The 15,918-nt window shown below is 35.9% G+C and overlaps 1 protein-coding gene across 15 annotated transcripts in view; it reads left to right on the top strand.

Annotated features, from left to right (window-relative positions):
- TASP1 (taspase 1) overlaps positions 1-15,918 on the top strand; it is a 254,221-nt gene that overhangs the window by 55,551 nt on the left and 182,752 nt on the right. For all 15 annotated transcript variants that reach the window (XR_015555652.1, XM_087445629.1, XM_087445625.1 and 12 more), the window contains one exon: positions 4,689-4,795. Coding sequence is in view for 14 of the 15 variants with exons in the window: in XM_087445629.1 (XP_087301755.1) it covers positions 4,689-4,795 (107 nt within the window). In the remaining variant the exon portion in view is untranslated. The remainder of the gene's footprint in view (positions 1-4,688; positions 4,796-15,918) is intronic.

Raw genomic sequence — 15,918 nt, 5'->3', positions numbered from 1 at the left:
AAAGGATCATCAGTATAGAGTTTAATAAAAGTGATGATAGTAGACATTAATTTTAAGTATGATGCTTTTGATTAAAAATTTGTAGCTATAGTTTATTATATTCAGGGAAGTTTTTTTTTGCAAGATTTTTGAAAATCGTAAATGAATCTTTAATTTTATCAGATACTTTTTTATCTATTAATAGGCTATTAATTTGTATCTCTTAGAAGCAACACGTATATTAAAATTTTCTAGGGAAGAATCTTTGTATTTTAAATTAAGTAGTACAGTAGGTCCACTTACATTTAATGTAATTACTCATATATTTAGATTTGAATCTACTCTTTTTGTGTGTGTGATAATTAAATCTACTCTCACTTTTTGCTTTCTGTTTATCTCACATGATCTATGTCTCCTTTTATTCCATTTCTTGCCTTTTCTAGGATTATTTTCTATTATTACCTTTTCCATTCTATTCATACATTAGTTTTACCTTCTCTTGCCATTCTCTAGGACTTAACCTAGAGATTTCAACATGCGTACTTGACTTATGAAATTCTATTAGAAAATAGTACTTTTTTATCACTTCTCAGACAATTCAAGGACCATAGAATACTTGAATGAACTGCATTTAACATCTTCCCAACTTTTGTTTTCATATTTTAAGCTCTATATTTATTTAGAACACTGTGAAACATTAATTATTGTTTTATTACAGTTGATTTCATTTAGATTTGCCTAAATATATACTTTCCTTTGCACTTAATACCCTCCCTCCCACCTTTTTTTGTCTTTGAGCTTTCCCTGTTTCTGAAGAATACCCTTTAGTATTTTCCTTAGTACAGGTCTTGCTGGTGATGAATTTGCTCATTCTTGTTTATCTGAAACTATTTTTATTTCACTGTCATTTTTGAACAAGATTTTCACTGGATATAGTGTTCTAGGTCAGGAGATATTTCCTTTCAGCACACTGAAGATAATCAGTCCACTTCTTGGGCTTCCATTGTCGCTGTTGAAAAATCTGCTATCATTCTAACTGCCACTTGTTCTAAAGTAGCCTGTCTTTTTTCCCCTCTTGCTGTTTTTAGATTTTTCTCTGTTATTATTCTTACTCTCTTTTATTTAATGTTTCTTATTATGGACTTTTATGATTTTAATTTAATTTATGGATATTCTTTGGAATTATTAAATCTGTGGATTACTGGCTTTTATCATTTTGGAAAAATTCTTATCCAATTAAAAAAATTACCTTTATTCCGTTCTTTTATCCTTCACCTTCTGAAATTCTAATTAAACATATATTAGACCTTCTCACATTATCTTCCCTGTTTCTTAACCTTTCTTCTGTGTTTTCCATCTTTTATCTCTTTCAGCTACATTCTGCATAATATTTTTTTCATCCATCTTCCAATATACTAATTCTTTTTTCTATATCCTATCAGCTACCAAATACATACTTCGAGATTTTAGTTTTGGTTATTTGCTTTTTTATTTCTAGAAGTTCTGTCTCTCTCTTTTTTTTAATAAGCTCTATTTTTTTTATTTTATAGTGTGAAATATAGATATTTTTATGTTTGTTGTCTATTCTTTAATCATTACAAGCATACTTGTTTTATCATTTGTTTGTGATAATTCCAGTATCTGAAATCCGCATTGGGACTTGATTTTCCTGCTTCTCATTCCTTGTACCTCGTTTCCTTTGTGCCTGGTTATCTTTGACTGTGAGCCTATCATTGCCGTTGAATAATTGTTTGTGTAGATTCACCCATGGCCTAAGATAAAGGTGTCTTTCTCCAGATCACTTTTTTTTTGCTCTTACTTTTGCCAAGTGTGTGTGCACTGTGTATGGGAAAAACACTCCTATGTTTCTCCTTTACTCTCACACTACTGTCACACTCAGAACTTTCTATAACACTTGTGAGACCTGATGTGTGGATTTTTCATACCAAGCAATTCTCCGACACCACCTGGGTGTCGTACAATTCAATCCAATTCTAATTCTAAACAGAGTTAGTGCAGACACCACAGGTTAAGTGTTCTGTCCCATAAGACTGCCTCTCTCCCACTTTAGGTGCCAATTGCAAGTCCAGGTTGTCACCTGTGCTTCTGACTGGCTATAAATCAGAGAACCCCCTCCTTGGGTTTGATTAATTTTCTAGAGTTACTCACGGCACTCAGAGGAACGTTTTACTTACTATATTACCAATTATTACGAAAGGATATTAAAGAATATGAATGAATAGCCTGATGAAGTGATACATAGGGCGAGGTCTAGAAGGGTCCTAAGCACAGGAGCTTCTGTCCTCGTGGAGTTGGAGTGCATCACCATCCCAGCATGTTAGATGTGTTCAGTTACCTGAAAGCTCTCCAAACCTTGTACTTGTAGGATATTTATGGAGGCTTCATCATGTAGACATGTTCAGTCATTAACTCAATCTCCAGTCCCTCTCTCCTTCCCAGACAGTGGGGATGGCGCTGAAAGTTCCAAGCTTCTAATCATGGCTTGGTCTTCCTGGTGACCATCTCCCATCCTGAAGCTATCCAGGAGCCCAGGAGCCCACCAAGAGTCGCCTCAATAGGACAGAAGACACTTCTATCACCCAGGAAATTCCAAGGGATTTAGAAGCTCTGTGTCAGGAACTGGGGTCAAAGACCAAATATTAGAACAAAAGATACTCATAGTGCTCTTATCATTTAGGAAATGACAAGGATTTTTAAGAGCTCTATGCCAGGAACCAGGGGCAGAGACCTGTATATATATTTTTTCTATTATTTCACACAGTGTTAATTAGAATCTACCTTAAACTTAGTTGAAAGCTTAATGTTTCCTGACCCACCCAGGCTACATGTTTGCAATTCTATGCAAGGGCCCCAGTCAACCCAAAACTTCTCACGGATAGTATTTTCTCTTTTCTCTGCCCCCTCCCCCCACTGCCACATTCCTCCTATCCACCCCTCCTTCCTCCTTCTTGTTGTTCTTTTTTCCTGTTGTGCTATGATCTAAGACAATCTGGTCTGAATACACTTGATATTGGGATAGAGGGTGGGGTGGACTTGCATAGTTCCAGATCAACCTTTCTGTGAGGGTATTATTAGCCCTTTCAATCCCCAGCTTATTGTGGGAAGTGTCTCCTATAAAACTCCCCACCTTTAATGGGCTGTGGGCTTGACTTACGGCTCTCCTTGATGCCATTTAACCAAACTCAAGTGTTCTAGTGTTCACAAATGCTCATGGTGCAATAATAATAATAGCTTTAGTCCTCAGTTTACCCCTGCAGTTTAGCTTGGTACTTTTTGTAAGTTTCTTAATGCTTTTAAGAGGGTGATTTTCATATTTTATCCAACATTTTTAGTAATGTTCAGAGGGCGAATTACTCTGAATAATTTAGTCCGCCATTATCAGAAAACTTTGGTAGTCTTTTCAGTGTTACATTCCAGTTTATAATTTCTCTTATCAGCTGAACCTAATTGGCTGTTTAAATATGTATGTCAAGTTTTAAAATTTCAATTATTATATATATATTTTTTTGGTGAGTAAGATTAGTCCTGAGCTGACATCTATTGCCAGTCTTCCTCTTTTTGCTTGAGGAAGAGTGTTCCTGAGCTAACATCTGTGCCAATCTTCCTCCATTTTTGTATGTGGGATGCTGCCACAGCGTGTCTTGATGAGCAGTGCATAGGTCCGTGCCCGGGATCCGAACCCGCGAACCCCGGGCTGCTGAAGTGGAACACGCGAACTTGACCACTATGCCACCAGGTTGTCCTCTCAATTATTATATTTTTTTATTTTTAGGGCTCTATTTGGTTCTTTTTCAAGTCTGCCTGGTCATTTTATCATCTTTGTTCCTTATATTTTCAATATCTTCCTTTTATTTTTATGAGTATAAACATATTCTATATTCTGTATCTGAATATTCCAGTATCTGAGGTCTTTGCAGGTCAGTTTATGTTTTTGGCTGACTTTTGTTCTTGATGGTCTATTTCTCATGTGTTTTATGAATTTTGTGTAAACTATGGACTCATGTTACCTGGAACATAGGAATTCTCTGAGGTCTGGTAAGTTAAGGTGTATTTTTCCAGGGAGTATTTGCATTTGTGTTTGATGGGTTTTTGAAGCACTGCCACACTGAGATCATTTTTGGTTTTGTTTTTTTCAGGCCACACAGGTAATATGAATTTTCCTCTAAACCTCTCTGAATGCCCTTCTTGGGCATGAATTTTCTAGAGAGACTTTTTCTCCCTTACATTTATAGCTAAGGCTAAAACTTGCAAGTTTCATGTTTCTTTGTGTATGGTTGCTTTTTCTAGTTTTCCTTTCACTGGGCATATCCCCCTTTGGGGTTCCTTACTTTTTTTGTGGATAATCTCCAATATGTTTTCTCATGCTACATTGTCTCCAGGTTTTACCTTTTGTCCCTTATGCACAGAGACCTTCAAAACCAAAATTGGCAGGGGCATGCATTAGCAGATGCCCCTGGCTAGCATTTACCTTCAGGACTCACCTGTCTCTCTGGATTTGATGGTTTTCTTAATGTTTTAACATTAGGTTATTTCTCTCATTCTCCTACCACCTCTATGTACATTGAAAAGACTTTTTTTTAACCCTTTCTCCAACTTAAAGATTTTATCCTGAGAAGGCTCTTCAGGTATCTCGTCTGTCCCATTGTTCTAATGTTTTTCACATGTTATTTTTAATATTTCTTTTATAGGATTCAGTTTAGCTGCATTTAAAAGAAACAAGAGGAAACTAGAGCTGGCAGAAAGGGTGGAAACAGATTTCATTCAACTAAAGAAAAGAAGACAATCAAGTGAAAAGGTCAGGAGGTGTTTGAAATATTAATCATTAATGTATCATAATGATGGCTTTAATCTGCATTCAGATATATAAGCTTTAGAATAGTACTATCCAGTAGAAATGTAATGCATGCCACATATGTACTTTTAAGTTTTCCAGTGGCTACATTTAAAAAAATAAAAAGAAACCAGTGAAATTGATTTTAATAATTATTTTATTTAAACCAGTGAATCCAACATATCACTTCAAAAATGTAACCAATGAAAACATTATTGGTGAGCTATTTTACTTTCTTTTCTTTTGTATTAAGTCTTCAAAACCAGTGTGTATTTTACACTTACAGCACATCTCAATTATGACACTAAATTTTCATTGGAAATATTTGATCTGTATTTATATTTCATAAAATTAATAGTTGGAAAAGTAGGTTTACATAACAAGTTATTCCAAACATACTTAAGACTTTGCAATAATTGAATTGAATATCTATTTTAAAATTAAAATTTAATAACATTAAAAACTCAGTTGCTCATTTGCCCTGCCACATTTTAAATGCTCAATAGCTACATGTGGCTCATGGGCACTGTTTTGGTCTTTGCAGCTCTGGATAGTGATTCTTAACATGGCTTTTCGGAGGGTAGAGTGTGTTATAAGAAAATGTATGTATTGAATTCATGTAGGGTTTTTATATACTCTAATTGCATGTCTCTGTTTCTTGTTCTTATACATTCTTTGTTTGCATTTCACATATTAGTATGCCATCGTGAGTCCATGTGTGGCATTTCTTAGGTGTTTTTGGGGGATAGAAAGAAGTTGAAAACCACAACTTTCTTGCTCAGTTTATGGCTTGGGGGTCCATTAGCACATAGTTCGTGATGGGTGTCTCACGTCACAGTTATTTGATGTACCTTGGCATCCCATTAATATTCTTTATTGATTAGTTCTTCTATAACTGCTTATATAATGGTTTATGTTTTCTTTTTTCATAGTTTTGTATGTTTTACTCATATTGCAATGCATAATAAATCATCTTTCATAGTGATAGATATTTTCCAAGTATGTTGCCACATAAGACAATTAATCAGATATTTTGGTCCAAACTTCTCATTTTTCTGCCAGACAAGAGTGGAAATTTAGGAGGCAAATGAACAAATTAATAAGTAGATCTTGGTGAAAGAGGATAGTAGTATGGTTCTGTATCTCAGGTTTCTTCATTCTGTGTGATATCTGAATGAGCAAATTTAGGACTTTTGTCCTTTTAAAAAGTTGTGATAAAATTTGCATACAGAGCAATTTAATCACTTTTATAAATGTATACAACCATGTAACCCATACACCTATGTAGATGTAGAACATTTCCAGTTCTTTTGTGCTTCCTTCCAGCCAATCTCCACCTTTTATTGGCAACCACTGCTTTGATTTGTATCACCATAGATGTTTTGTCTTGCTCTTGAACTTTATTGGAATCAAATGAAATGTATTCTTTTCTGTTTGGTTTCTTTCATAAAATGTTTTTGAGATATTGTATTACTGGTTCATTCTTTTTTATTACTGAGTGATATTCTCTAGTATGAATATACTATAATTTGTTTATCCATTCTCCTGTTGATGGATATTTGGTTTGTTTCTAGTTTTGTTTTTTTTTTTTTTAATTAAAGTTTTCTTTCTTTTTTTTTGTGAGAAAGATCTGCCCTGAGCTAACATCTGCCAATCCTCTGCTTTTTTTTTTTTTTTTTTTTTTGCTGAGGAAGACCGGCCCTGGGCTAACATCCATGCCCATCTTCCTCTACTTTATATGGGACGCCGCCACAGCATGGCTCGACAAGCGGTGCATTGGTGTGCGCCCAGGATCCAAACCGGCGAACCCCGGGCCGCCGCAGCGGAGCGCGTGCACTTAACCGCTTGCGCCACCGGGCCGGCCCCTCTAGTTTTTTTTATTATTATGAATGAAGCTGCTATGAACATTCATGTACAGATTTTTTCATGGATATCAGTTTAGGATTTTTATGCATAGAAATATCAGTTGATCTCATAGAGAATATCTTCAGCTGGTCTTATTCAGAAGGTTCATTTTTTTATTTAGAAAATATTTATTAAGCAGCTACTCTTAATATGGAGCTATGTAGTAAGAAAATAATGGTGAACAAGATGGAGGAGATTTATGCTCTAATGCAACTTTACATTTAGTGAATGGAAACAGAAACATAAGCATATAATTAAGTAAAATAGTTACTGTGTTTGGTAACTGTTATGAAGGAAAAAACAGAAGATGATATGATATAGAGTAATTTAAATGTGAGAGATAGAAGGAAGACTCAAAGGAAGACTCCTTTGGTTAGGGTGATCAACACAGACCTCTCCGATGGTGCATAACATTTGAGGCGACATCTGAAAAATAAGAAGTGAGTTTTATGAAGAGTCAGTGGAAGAGTGTTCCAGGCAGAATGAACTACATGTGCAGTGGCTCTAGTGGGAATTTGACATATTGGAGGAATGGGGAAGAGGGTCATTGTGCCTAAGGAGAGTGGGAAAGAGGAGAAGGGTGTGATATGAAGCTGGAGAGGGAGGTAGGTGCTAGCTCCTTTAGGATCTGGTAGATCATGGCAAGGAATTTCAATTTTATTTCTTGAATAGTGAGTAGCCATTTAAGAGTTAAAAGCAGAGAAGCAATGCTATCTCATTTACATTTTACAGAGTTCTCTTGGGCTGCTATGTGGAGAATGGATTGAAGGGGGAGGCAAGAATAGAAGTGAGGAGATTAGTTAGGAAGTTATTACAGTTGGGAGATGATGGCAACTTGGACTGAGAGCGATAGAGATGGAGATGGAGAGAAGTAAATACATCTAGGATATATTTTGAGAGTTCCTGGAAAGACAGGAATTACTGATGCCTTAGATATTGGTAAAGAAGAGAGAGGAATTAAAAATTTTTAGTTTTAGCAGTTGGATGTTGCCATTTACTGATGTGAGGAGGGCTGGAGAAGGTATGGCTTCATGGTGATAGAAGTGGGAAGTGGAAATCAAGAACTTTCTTAGGCCATATCCCCTTAATGGACTGAGATTAACCAATACTTTCCACTGCTTTCCATTTTTACCGTAAAACATATTACCTGATGTCCACTGTAGCACCCTAAACACCCAAAGCTAATAGACAACCTTTTAGTGTGCCATGTTTCTCTGCTCCTTTCAGTTGAATTTTATGCCACCAATAGCCTCTTTATGCTCGTTGTTTTTATCATTGTAATCACATAATTCATTTAGTCTCATATAAACTGGTGAATATTGAGTTTAAAAAGAGAGTTATCTATTTGAAAACTAGGAGAATTGTTTGTTGGAAAACTAATTTGAAAAATTAGTTTATAAAGTTGGTTTGTAAAAAATTGCTGTAGAATTATGTATGGGAAAGCCAGCTGTAAAAGGTTGAGAAAAGTCATAAAAATTCATAAACATTCTGCATTCAGAGTGAATTGTTAGTGTCTTTATGTTCTTATTCTATTTTAGATAAAATGAAACTTGAAATCATAGGACAATTCAGTGTGTTATAGTTTATGAAATAAAGATAATATGGAACATTTATTTGTGGTCCCACATTCAAAGAAAAGGCTTTGGTCTTCATTCATATGAAAAGATTGGCTACTGAATGAACCTTTGTGTTTTAAATGAAATAAAATGTTTAAGGTGTGTGTTCTTTCTTTATTTATTTATTTTAAAAAATGATTCTCTGTTTCACCTAGAGAATTTTCAACTTTTGAAAATTTCAGCCAACCACTTATCCTGGTTAAGAGGATTTCCAATAAAAAGTTTGATATGACAGGAGGAAAGATTAACTGTGGAGTTGGTTATATGAGTCTGAAGCTTATAGTCAGGTTGGGAAGGAGATTCCCATTTGGAAATTATTGGTATTAAAAGAAATATAAATACATGTGACTAGATGAGCTAACTTAGGGGTGAAGTAGGTAGAGGTCTGAAAACTGAACCCAGGGCCAGTTCAACATGTACAAGTTAGGGGGAGGAGAAACCAGCAAAGGAGGAAAAAGGAGCAACCAGTGAGGCAGAGGTACCACCAGGAGAATGTCTAGGAAGCCAAGAGAGGAGTGTTTCAGCCAGTCACCACCTGGGTGCTGCTGAGTAAACAGCTAGGAGGACAGAGGACTGGCTGTTGGATTTAGCACCTGGAGACTGTGGACCTGGGTAAGGACAATTTCTGTGACATAGTGGATTGTGGACCAGTGCGGAGTGGGTTGATCAGGGAGAATAAGGGTGGAGATAACTCTTGAGAAGTTTTTGCTGTGGAGTGGTGAGAGAGAGATATGGGGTCAAGAGATGTACCATTGTCAGTTAGGTTCTGTGAATTCAGTGAGTAATTTAACATAAGAAGGCTCAGTTTCCCTATTTTGAAATGAAAATAGTGATAGTCTGCTCCTGAGGCAGGGCTGTTATAAGCAACAAAAGTGATAATGGATGTTCAAGTGTTTTGTGACTATCATTGGCATAGTCAGACACCGTAGTCTTTGCTATTTTGGCCTTCATCTTTAAAGTCACTCAGCCTAAAAAAAGAAAGCTGCCCAAGTTAATTACCCTGGATGGAATCTGGTAGTGGAGAAAGGGAGGGTGATAAAGGACGTAGGTAGTGGTAGGTGGAGAGGTTGAATTCAGGCATGATTCAAATGGAGTATTTTAGACATCTTAAATGGCAGGAAAATATTTTTAACATTCAGTATATATGAACTTTAATTTTCATATTAGGTCATTATGGACATAGGTTATTAGGTAGGTAATTTACAGTGTATAGTGTAAATGGAGAAAGTTTTTTATCATCTCCTTCCATACAATTTTTTTTTTAATAATTTTATTTATTTATTGTTCCCCCAAAGCCCCAGTAGATAGTTGTATGTCATAGCTGCTTCTAGTTGCTGTATGTGGGACGCGGCCTCAGCATGGCCGGAGAAGCGGTGCAGCGGTGCGCGCCCGGGATCTGAACCCGGGCCGTCAGCAGTGGAGCGTGCATGCTTAACCGCTAAGCCACGGGGCCAGCCCTCCTTCCATACAATTAACATGTTCCTTGTTACTACAAACCAATATTGGGTTAAGCAGCTAATCTATACATAAAACAAATAAAAATACATTTTGTCTTGACTTTCAGGATATATGGATTTTAAGATATAATATTAAAAGTGAGGAATATAAATTCTTAGTAATTGTCCTTGCTTAGTAATTGACATCTCTTTCATGCATGCTCATTTTTTTGTGACTTAGGGGGAAGGCATGCTGGAGAAAGAAGAGATTACTGTTTAACTGTAGTATTGTGTAATATAAAAATAGTAGTTTATTCTGTTCCACTCTCCTGTCTGGGTGGACCCAACTCTTCTCGATTTTTCTTTTATCCCTTTCTTTCCCTTACGATGTACAGACAGTACATTTTGCATGGTAATGCTGGACCATAAAAATGACTGTGCAAACTGAAACTGTGCAAAGGGGTCTTAATGGCAAAAAATTACACCTGTTCAATAACCTTTAAACATTTTTGTCAAAACATTAAAAACTCTTACTGTTGGTTACAAATCTATAGAGAAATGAAAAAAAGTAAGTGAAAGCTAATATTTATTTGGTACACAAATTTAAAACATTAATAGAAGCATTAAGAATTAAAGTGTTTTATTAAAAAGAACTTATCAAGAGTAGTTTGAATAGTGCTTGTCTTGTCATATAACTTATGATATGGAGTGAGCATCTTTTTAATGTCATGGTGAGTTGTCAAACTCATTTTTAATTTTGGGTCAGCTTTCAACATTTTATCCTATCCATGTTATAAAATATCTTCCAGAGTTTCTTTAGTGTCAAGTTTTTTGCCATCTCACCTCCTCTGGGACATCTTCATCCTTTTTGTCACAACTGTATTCTTTATTTATATTGATAACTTTGTCTTCACTAAGTTCCTCTGACTAGGAGGTAGAGTGTCCTAGATCTAGAGTCTGTTGAATGGTAGCAGTGTCGAACATTCCCATGGTCAACTATTTCTTCTATAACTTCATTTATTTTTGATTAGAATTTCACTTTCAACATTATCACTTTTTGTTTCTTTGTTTCACTTTCATCTTTGTTGGCCAGTTCGCTCTTTTGATTATCAATTTTTGTAAAATGTCATGTGAATTTATTACTGGAAGACAGGGAGGCAACACAGCTACATGCTTTGCTGTCTGTGCGCAGTGACCCATCACTGACAGACTTTGAAAGAAATGACATGATTGGTCACTGATCATGAAGAGCATCTGATGTTTATGTAGTGATCTGTGAACTGAAGAACTAGCAATGAAGTTTGTAGCTTAATTACCCACAGTTGCTATACCATGGTAACTGAAATTTGAACTCAATTGTTGAGTGACTGGTATTATTCACCCAAACTGTGGTAACTGAAATTCCTGTATGTTGGAGCTAGGCAAAGCAAGAACTGTGTTTCTGAAGGAAACCTGTTCTCTGAAGGAACCTGAACTGTTTGTCCTACAGAGTTTCCTTCATTCTGAGTTTGATGATCACATGTCCATGATGCAGTTCAGCATGTTCCTCTGTCCTTTGTAATTCCTACACATTGGCATCTGGATCTCCCATGACAGTATTGCCATGGACTCTTCCTTGTTAGAATATTTATCAGTAATTCTTGTGGTATATGTGATGACATATTTTAAATTTATTTTCTGCTTTGTTTTGATACACAAAGAAAAAGGTAGTTGTGTTGGTATTAATCTCTGTCATATTTGAAGAGGTTATGAAGAGGAATGAAGAGGTTAATTCATTGGCCAGTCACTGTTCTTGGCTTATGCCACAGGACTGACTGAGTTGCTACAGGACTTTGAAAGAGTTGCTACAAAGAGAAGTTGCTCACATTGGGAAAACAAACAGACTCAGTACACACCATAATCTAGATTCCATAAATATCAGTTTCAAACAGCTAGCCCCTGGATATTACTGGAAGAGACTCTTTTAGTCTTAGAGTATTAAAAGAGGTTGGGGGTATTGTTTGATCTCAACATTTTTGATGTTTCAAGCCTTTTTTTCCTCTTCATTTTTCACAAGCATATTGTCGAAATAGTTTCCATGTCTTTTTCTTTAATAACAGATTTTACAGTTGAATGTACATAGAATTCTTTGCCTCCTCCCGCCACTTTTACGGAGTAATTTTTCAATTAATTTCATTGGCTTTTACGTAAAGCAGTACTTGTGTAGGGTAGTGAAATGAAAGATAAATCAGACCTTTTCCATTGTGTAAATATCTTTCATTCTTCAATTTCTAATGAACAAGTTTAGAAAATTTTGCAATGCTTTATACAATGTTGTGTGTTCAAAACCACTCTAAAGAGATGCTACAACTTTTAATTTTGTGTTCTTTAGCCACCACATAGGGACATCAAATTGGCCACATGTTTCAGAAAGGAAATGTTGGGCCTTGCTTTGTGCGCTTCATATAAATATATTCTATTCTTTTGAAGTACGTTGTGGGTAACATTTTTCTCTTTTATCCACCATCTTGAAATTATTATGTAAACGCTTAACTGTATCATACTAAATCACTGTATTTTTTGGGTGAGAGGTAGGTTAAGATCAAAGAAAATAAATGCACAAAAACAACATGTTTTCCTCAGATTGTTCTATTTGTACTTGTGTACATATCTATGCATTATGTGTGTAGGGAAAGGAGTAATTAATCTTTTGTAGAATTTACTTGATTTGGAGTTTTGTGTTTCTCAGGAAGATGGTTAATGCGTAGAAATATGAGTAAACAGAAGTAAGAAACTTCTTTGAGTTCTCTTTTATGTAAAGAAATGTACTTTATATATTTAAGTTTTTTCATAAAACTGAAAATTCATCCTGTGAAGTGATTATCTTTCGTTTGAAATTATTTCTTTGAATTGTAAGTGATATATTAAAAATTACGTTTACCTCACCTCAGTCTATCTTGATTATTGAATAAGCCTATAGAGTTTAAACGTAAATCAGGAGGTAGGTCAATAACTTAATTAAATATATTACTAGATTACCACTACCACATGCATTTCTGTAGGTTATGGAGCCTGATGATCAGCATTCCTTTGCAGTATAACTTGATGGGGAATCTTTAAATGTCCATGGTTTGCAGTACTTTATGTCAATTCATCAATTATCTCAATCCAGAACTTTCAACCCTTGCTAGCTGGACAATTGCAGCAGTTTTTTTCCTGTTTCAGGAAAAGCTTCTAAGTTCTCTACCTTCTCTAGCTAGTAGGTTGGGTTTCTTCCCAAGTTTTCCTTAAACTCATACCAAAGCTATGCCTTAAATCTATACTGAGTCTTAAAGTTATAAATGAGATAAGATTGAGGCAAGAAGTCAGTGTTAACAAATCTTAACTGCTGTTTTTATTTTGTAATGGAAGCAACCTGTGGTTTTCAGACATCAGATATTGTCAGCCTTGTAAATTCTCCCTCAATTTTTAGTATTCAACAGCTCTGTAGAGCCTCCTTTAAATTTTAATGTTTAACAATCAATGGGGGGAAAAAGAGCATTTCTTCTTTATCATTGGAGTAGTCCTGGCTGATTTTGTATATAATGTAGAAATCACCATATTATAGCTTTCCTAACAGGAAATACCTCCAGTGAATGGAATATCACTGAGACAACAGATAGAAGCCTTCCTATCTGGGAATTGGCTCAGACCACAATGTTAAGAGCATCCAGTTCTAAATCAGAACTTTTAAATATGTGCTCATATGATATCACAATGCACTAATGACCTGAGTTCACCTGTCACATAGTGATGCTGATACATATGTAGCTAATAAGACCAGCAGAATTAACCAATACATGAAAAGACAAATGTATATGTATGCACACACACACACACACACACACACACACACACACGTACGTGTACACACACAGATCAAGGGTGTTTTAAGATCAGAAGACCAGAACTAGTGCTTAATTAGGTTGAAGAAAAACTGTCTGTGAGTTTTAAAAGGCTTGATTGGCTAACTCTTCTCTAATCAGCCTAGAAGATTTTGCATAAATAGTCAGATGTCAGGAACTATTTAGAATTCAAGACCCGAGGCTGGGATTACTTGAGGAGTGGAAGGAGCAGGGCAGGCTCAGAGATGGAGTCTTGTGGACCTGGAGTTCTAGTCTAGGTCTGCTCTTAACTTGCCCAGAGACCTTGGGTAAACATAGAGCCGCTCTAGACTTTAGTTTCCTCAGCAGTAAAGTCAGCATGCTGGACCAGATAATTACCATGGTTCTTTCCAGCTTGATAATTCTCCATATATTTTCACTGGCAAATGGAGTTTGTCCAAACCGCACTGATCCTCTCATTAAGAGATTCTTTATTCTAGTGTATCATAAACCTGACTGACCATTAGATTCATCTGGGGAGTTTTAAAACTGCAGATTCTTAAGCTCTACTCTCAATATACTGAATCAAAATCTGCAGGGATTAGTAGGGTATTGGACCATCATTTGAGAATCATTGCTTTGTTCTGACTAATATGTCACATTGGCCCTAGAAAAAGCGCATGCTTAGTAATCATTGTTTAATGAACACAGAACATTCTAGAGGAGTTGGGAATTACATGATTGCATTCTGTTAATAATTTAATGTCCACTCTCATTCATTTAGCTCTCTTCCAGGTAGACTAGAGCTCCTTTCTCCTTGCTCCAGAGTTTGTCTCCAGGTCATTGTCATTGTCCACAAGTCACCCGACACATAGCACTTATTTAATGAAACTTTGAATGGATAATCTAAATTTATATTTCCATCCCTGTTTTCCTGCTTCAGACTGTTTCACTTGCTTATTACACATTTTCACTTCTTTGACTCCTTATATCCTAACTTCGCATGTCTAGAATCAAACTTCATCGCTCTCTCCTGGATCACTGCAATAGCATTCTAACCTGTTTGCCCAAAACTGCTGTTGCCCCTTCCAGTCAGTTCTATACCCAGCATGCACAGAATCATTGAAAAGTGCAATTTGATTTTGTCATGCCTCTCTGTAAACTCTTTAGTCACTTCTAGCTGCTCTTAAGAATATTAAGTATAGGCTCCTTAACAGAGCCCACAGGATTGATTCTATAGGAACAGGCACCTTTCTTTCCAACCTTTTGCTCTCTTATACTCATTCTGAGTCACATTGTTTGTCAAGATTCTTCCTGAGTCGGGCCTTTGTTCCTAGGATTCCAGATCTCAGGAATATTGCCTCTGCCCTTCCCACATCTCATTTTGAGCTGTCATGCTGCTCCAGCTGCCTCTCTGTTACTGTGGTGGTTTGATGTTTTTCTCTTCTACTGGAGTGCAGAGTCCAGGAGGACAGGGATTATATCTGTTATAGTTAGCATGGTTTCTCAGCTGGGCATACCGTAAGTGCTAAATAAACATTTGTTTAATGAATACCTGCACTGTTGTTGTTATTTTTTGCTTGTTTCTTTTTGATATATTTACCACCATCAAGTCCGTATCTTTTTACCCTTGATTGCTGGATGGTTGCAATATTTTTATAACTGGCTTCTAACTTTTCTCCATTCCTCTTTAATCCTGTGTATTATCCCAAGATATATTTCCTTAAAAATACCTGCATTGGTCTTGTTGTTCTCCTGGGAGAGACTTTAATAGAATCTTTACTGTCTTGTAGATTAAAACCCAAACTTTTTAGACTGACTTTATGAACCGTCTTGAATCCTGGACCTAACATACTTTTCCATTATTTCTCTTTTGGAATAATCTTTTTCTCTTGCCAAATACCCTTCTCTATTCAATTTTTCATGAATTTGCGGAAAGTTCTCACTTCTAAGTTTTTGTTCATGTCTCATTCCCTTCATGGAATAAGTAATACTTAATAATGGAATACCCGCCACTTCTCTGCCTACTGAAATTCTAATCCAAGTCCTCCTTTAAGAACCAGCTCAAATGCCACCCAAATCAGAACAAATTTCTTTCTTCGACTTAGTACGTGTAATGGACATTCACTAAATGCTTGTTGAATTGAATTATCTACTTTACACATTTGCTATTTTGAGATTAGTGTGTGGTTATTTTATCTTATTCATGTAGGCTCATGGAGGTATGGGCATTTTGTTTTTTTATCCTTATCACAGTGCTTAGAAACAATGCCTTTACTCAATTAACA

The sequence above is a fragment of the Ceratotherium simum genome, chromosome 21, assembly GCF_057802395.1.
Source record: "Ceratotherium simum simum isolate JZ-2026a chromosome 21, ASM5780239v1, whole genome shotgun sequence".
Lineage (NCBI taxonomy): Eukaryota > Metazoa > Chordata > Mammalia > Perissodactyla > Rhinocerotidae > Ceratotherium > Ceratotherium simum.
This window is presented reverse-complemented; position numbering and strand designations above follow the sequence as displayed.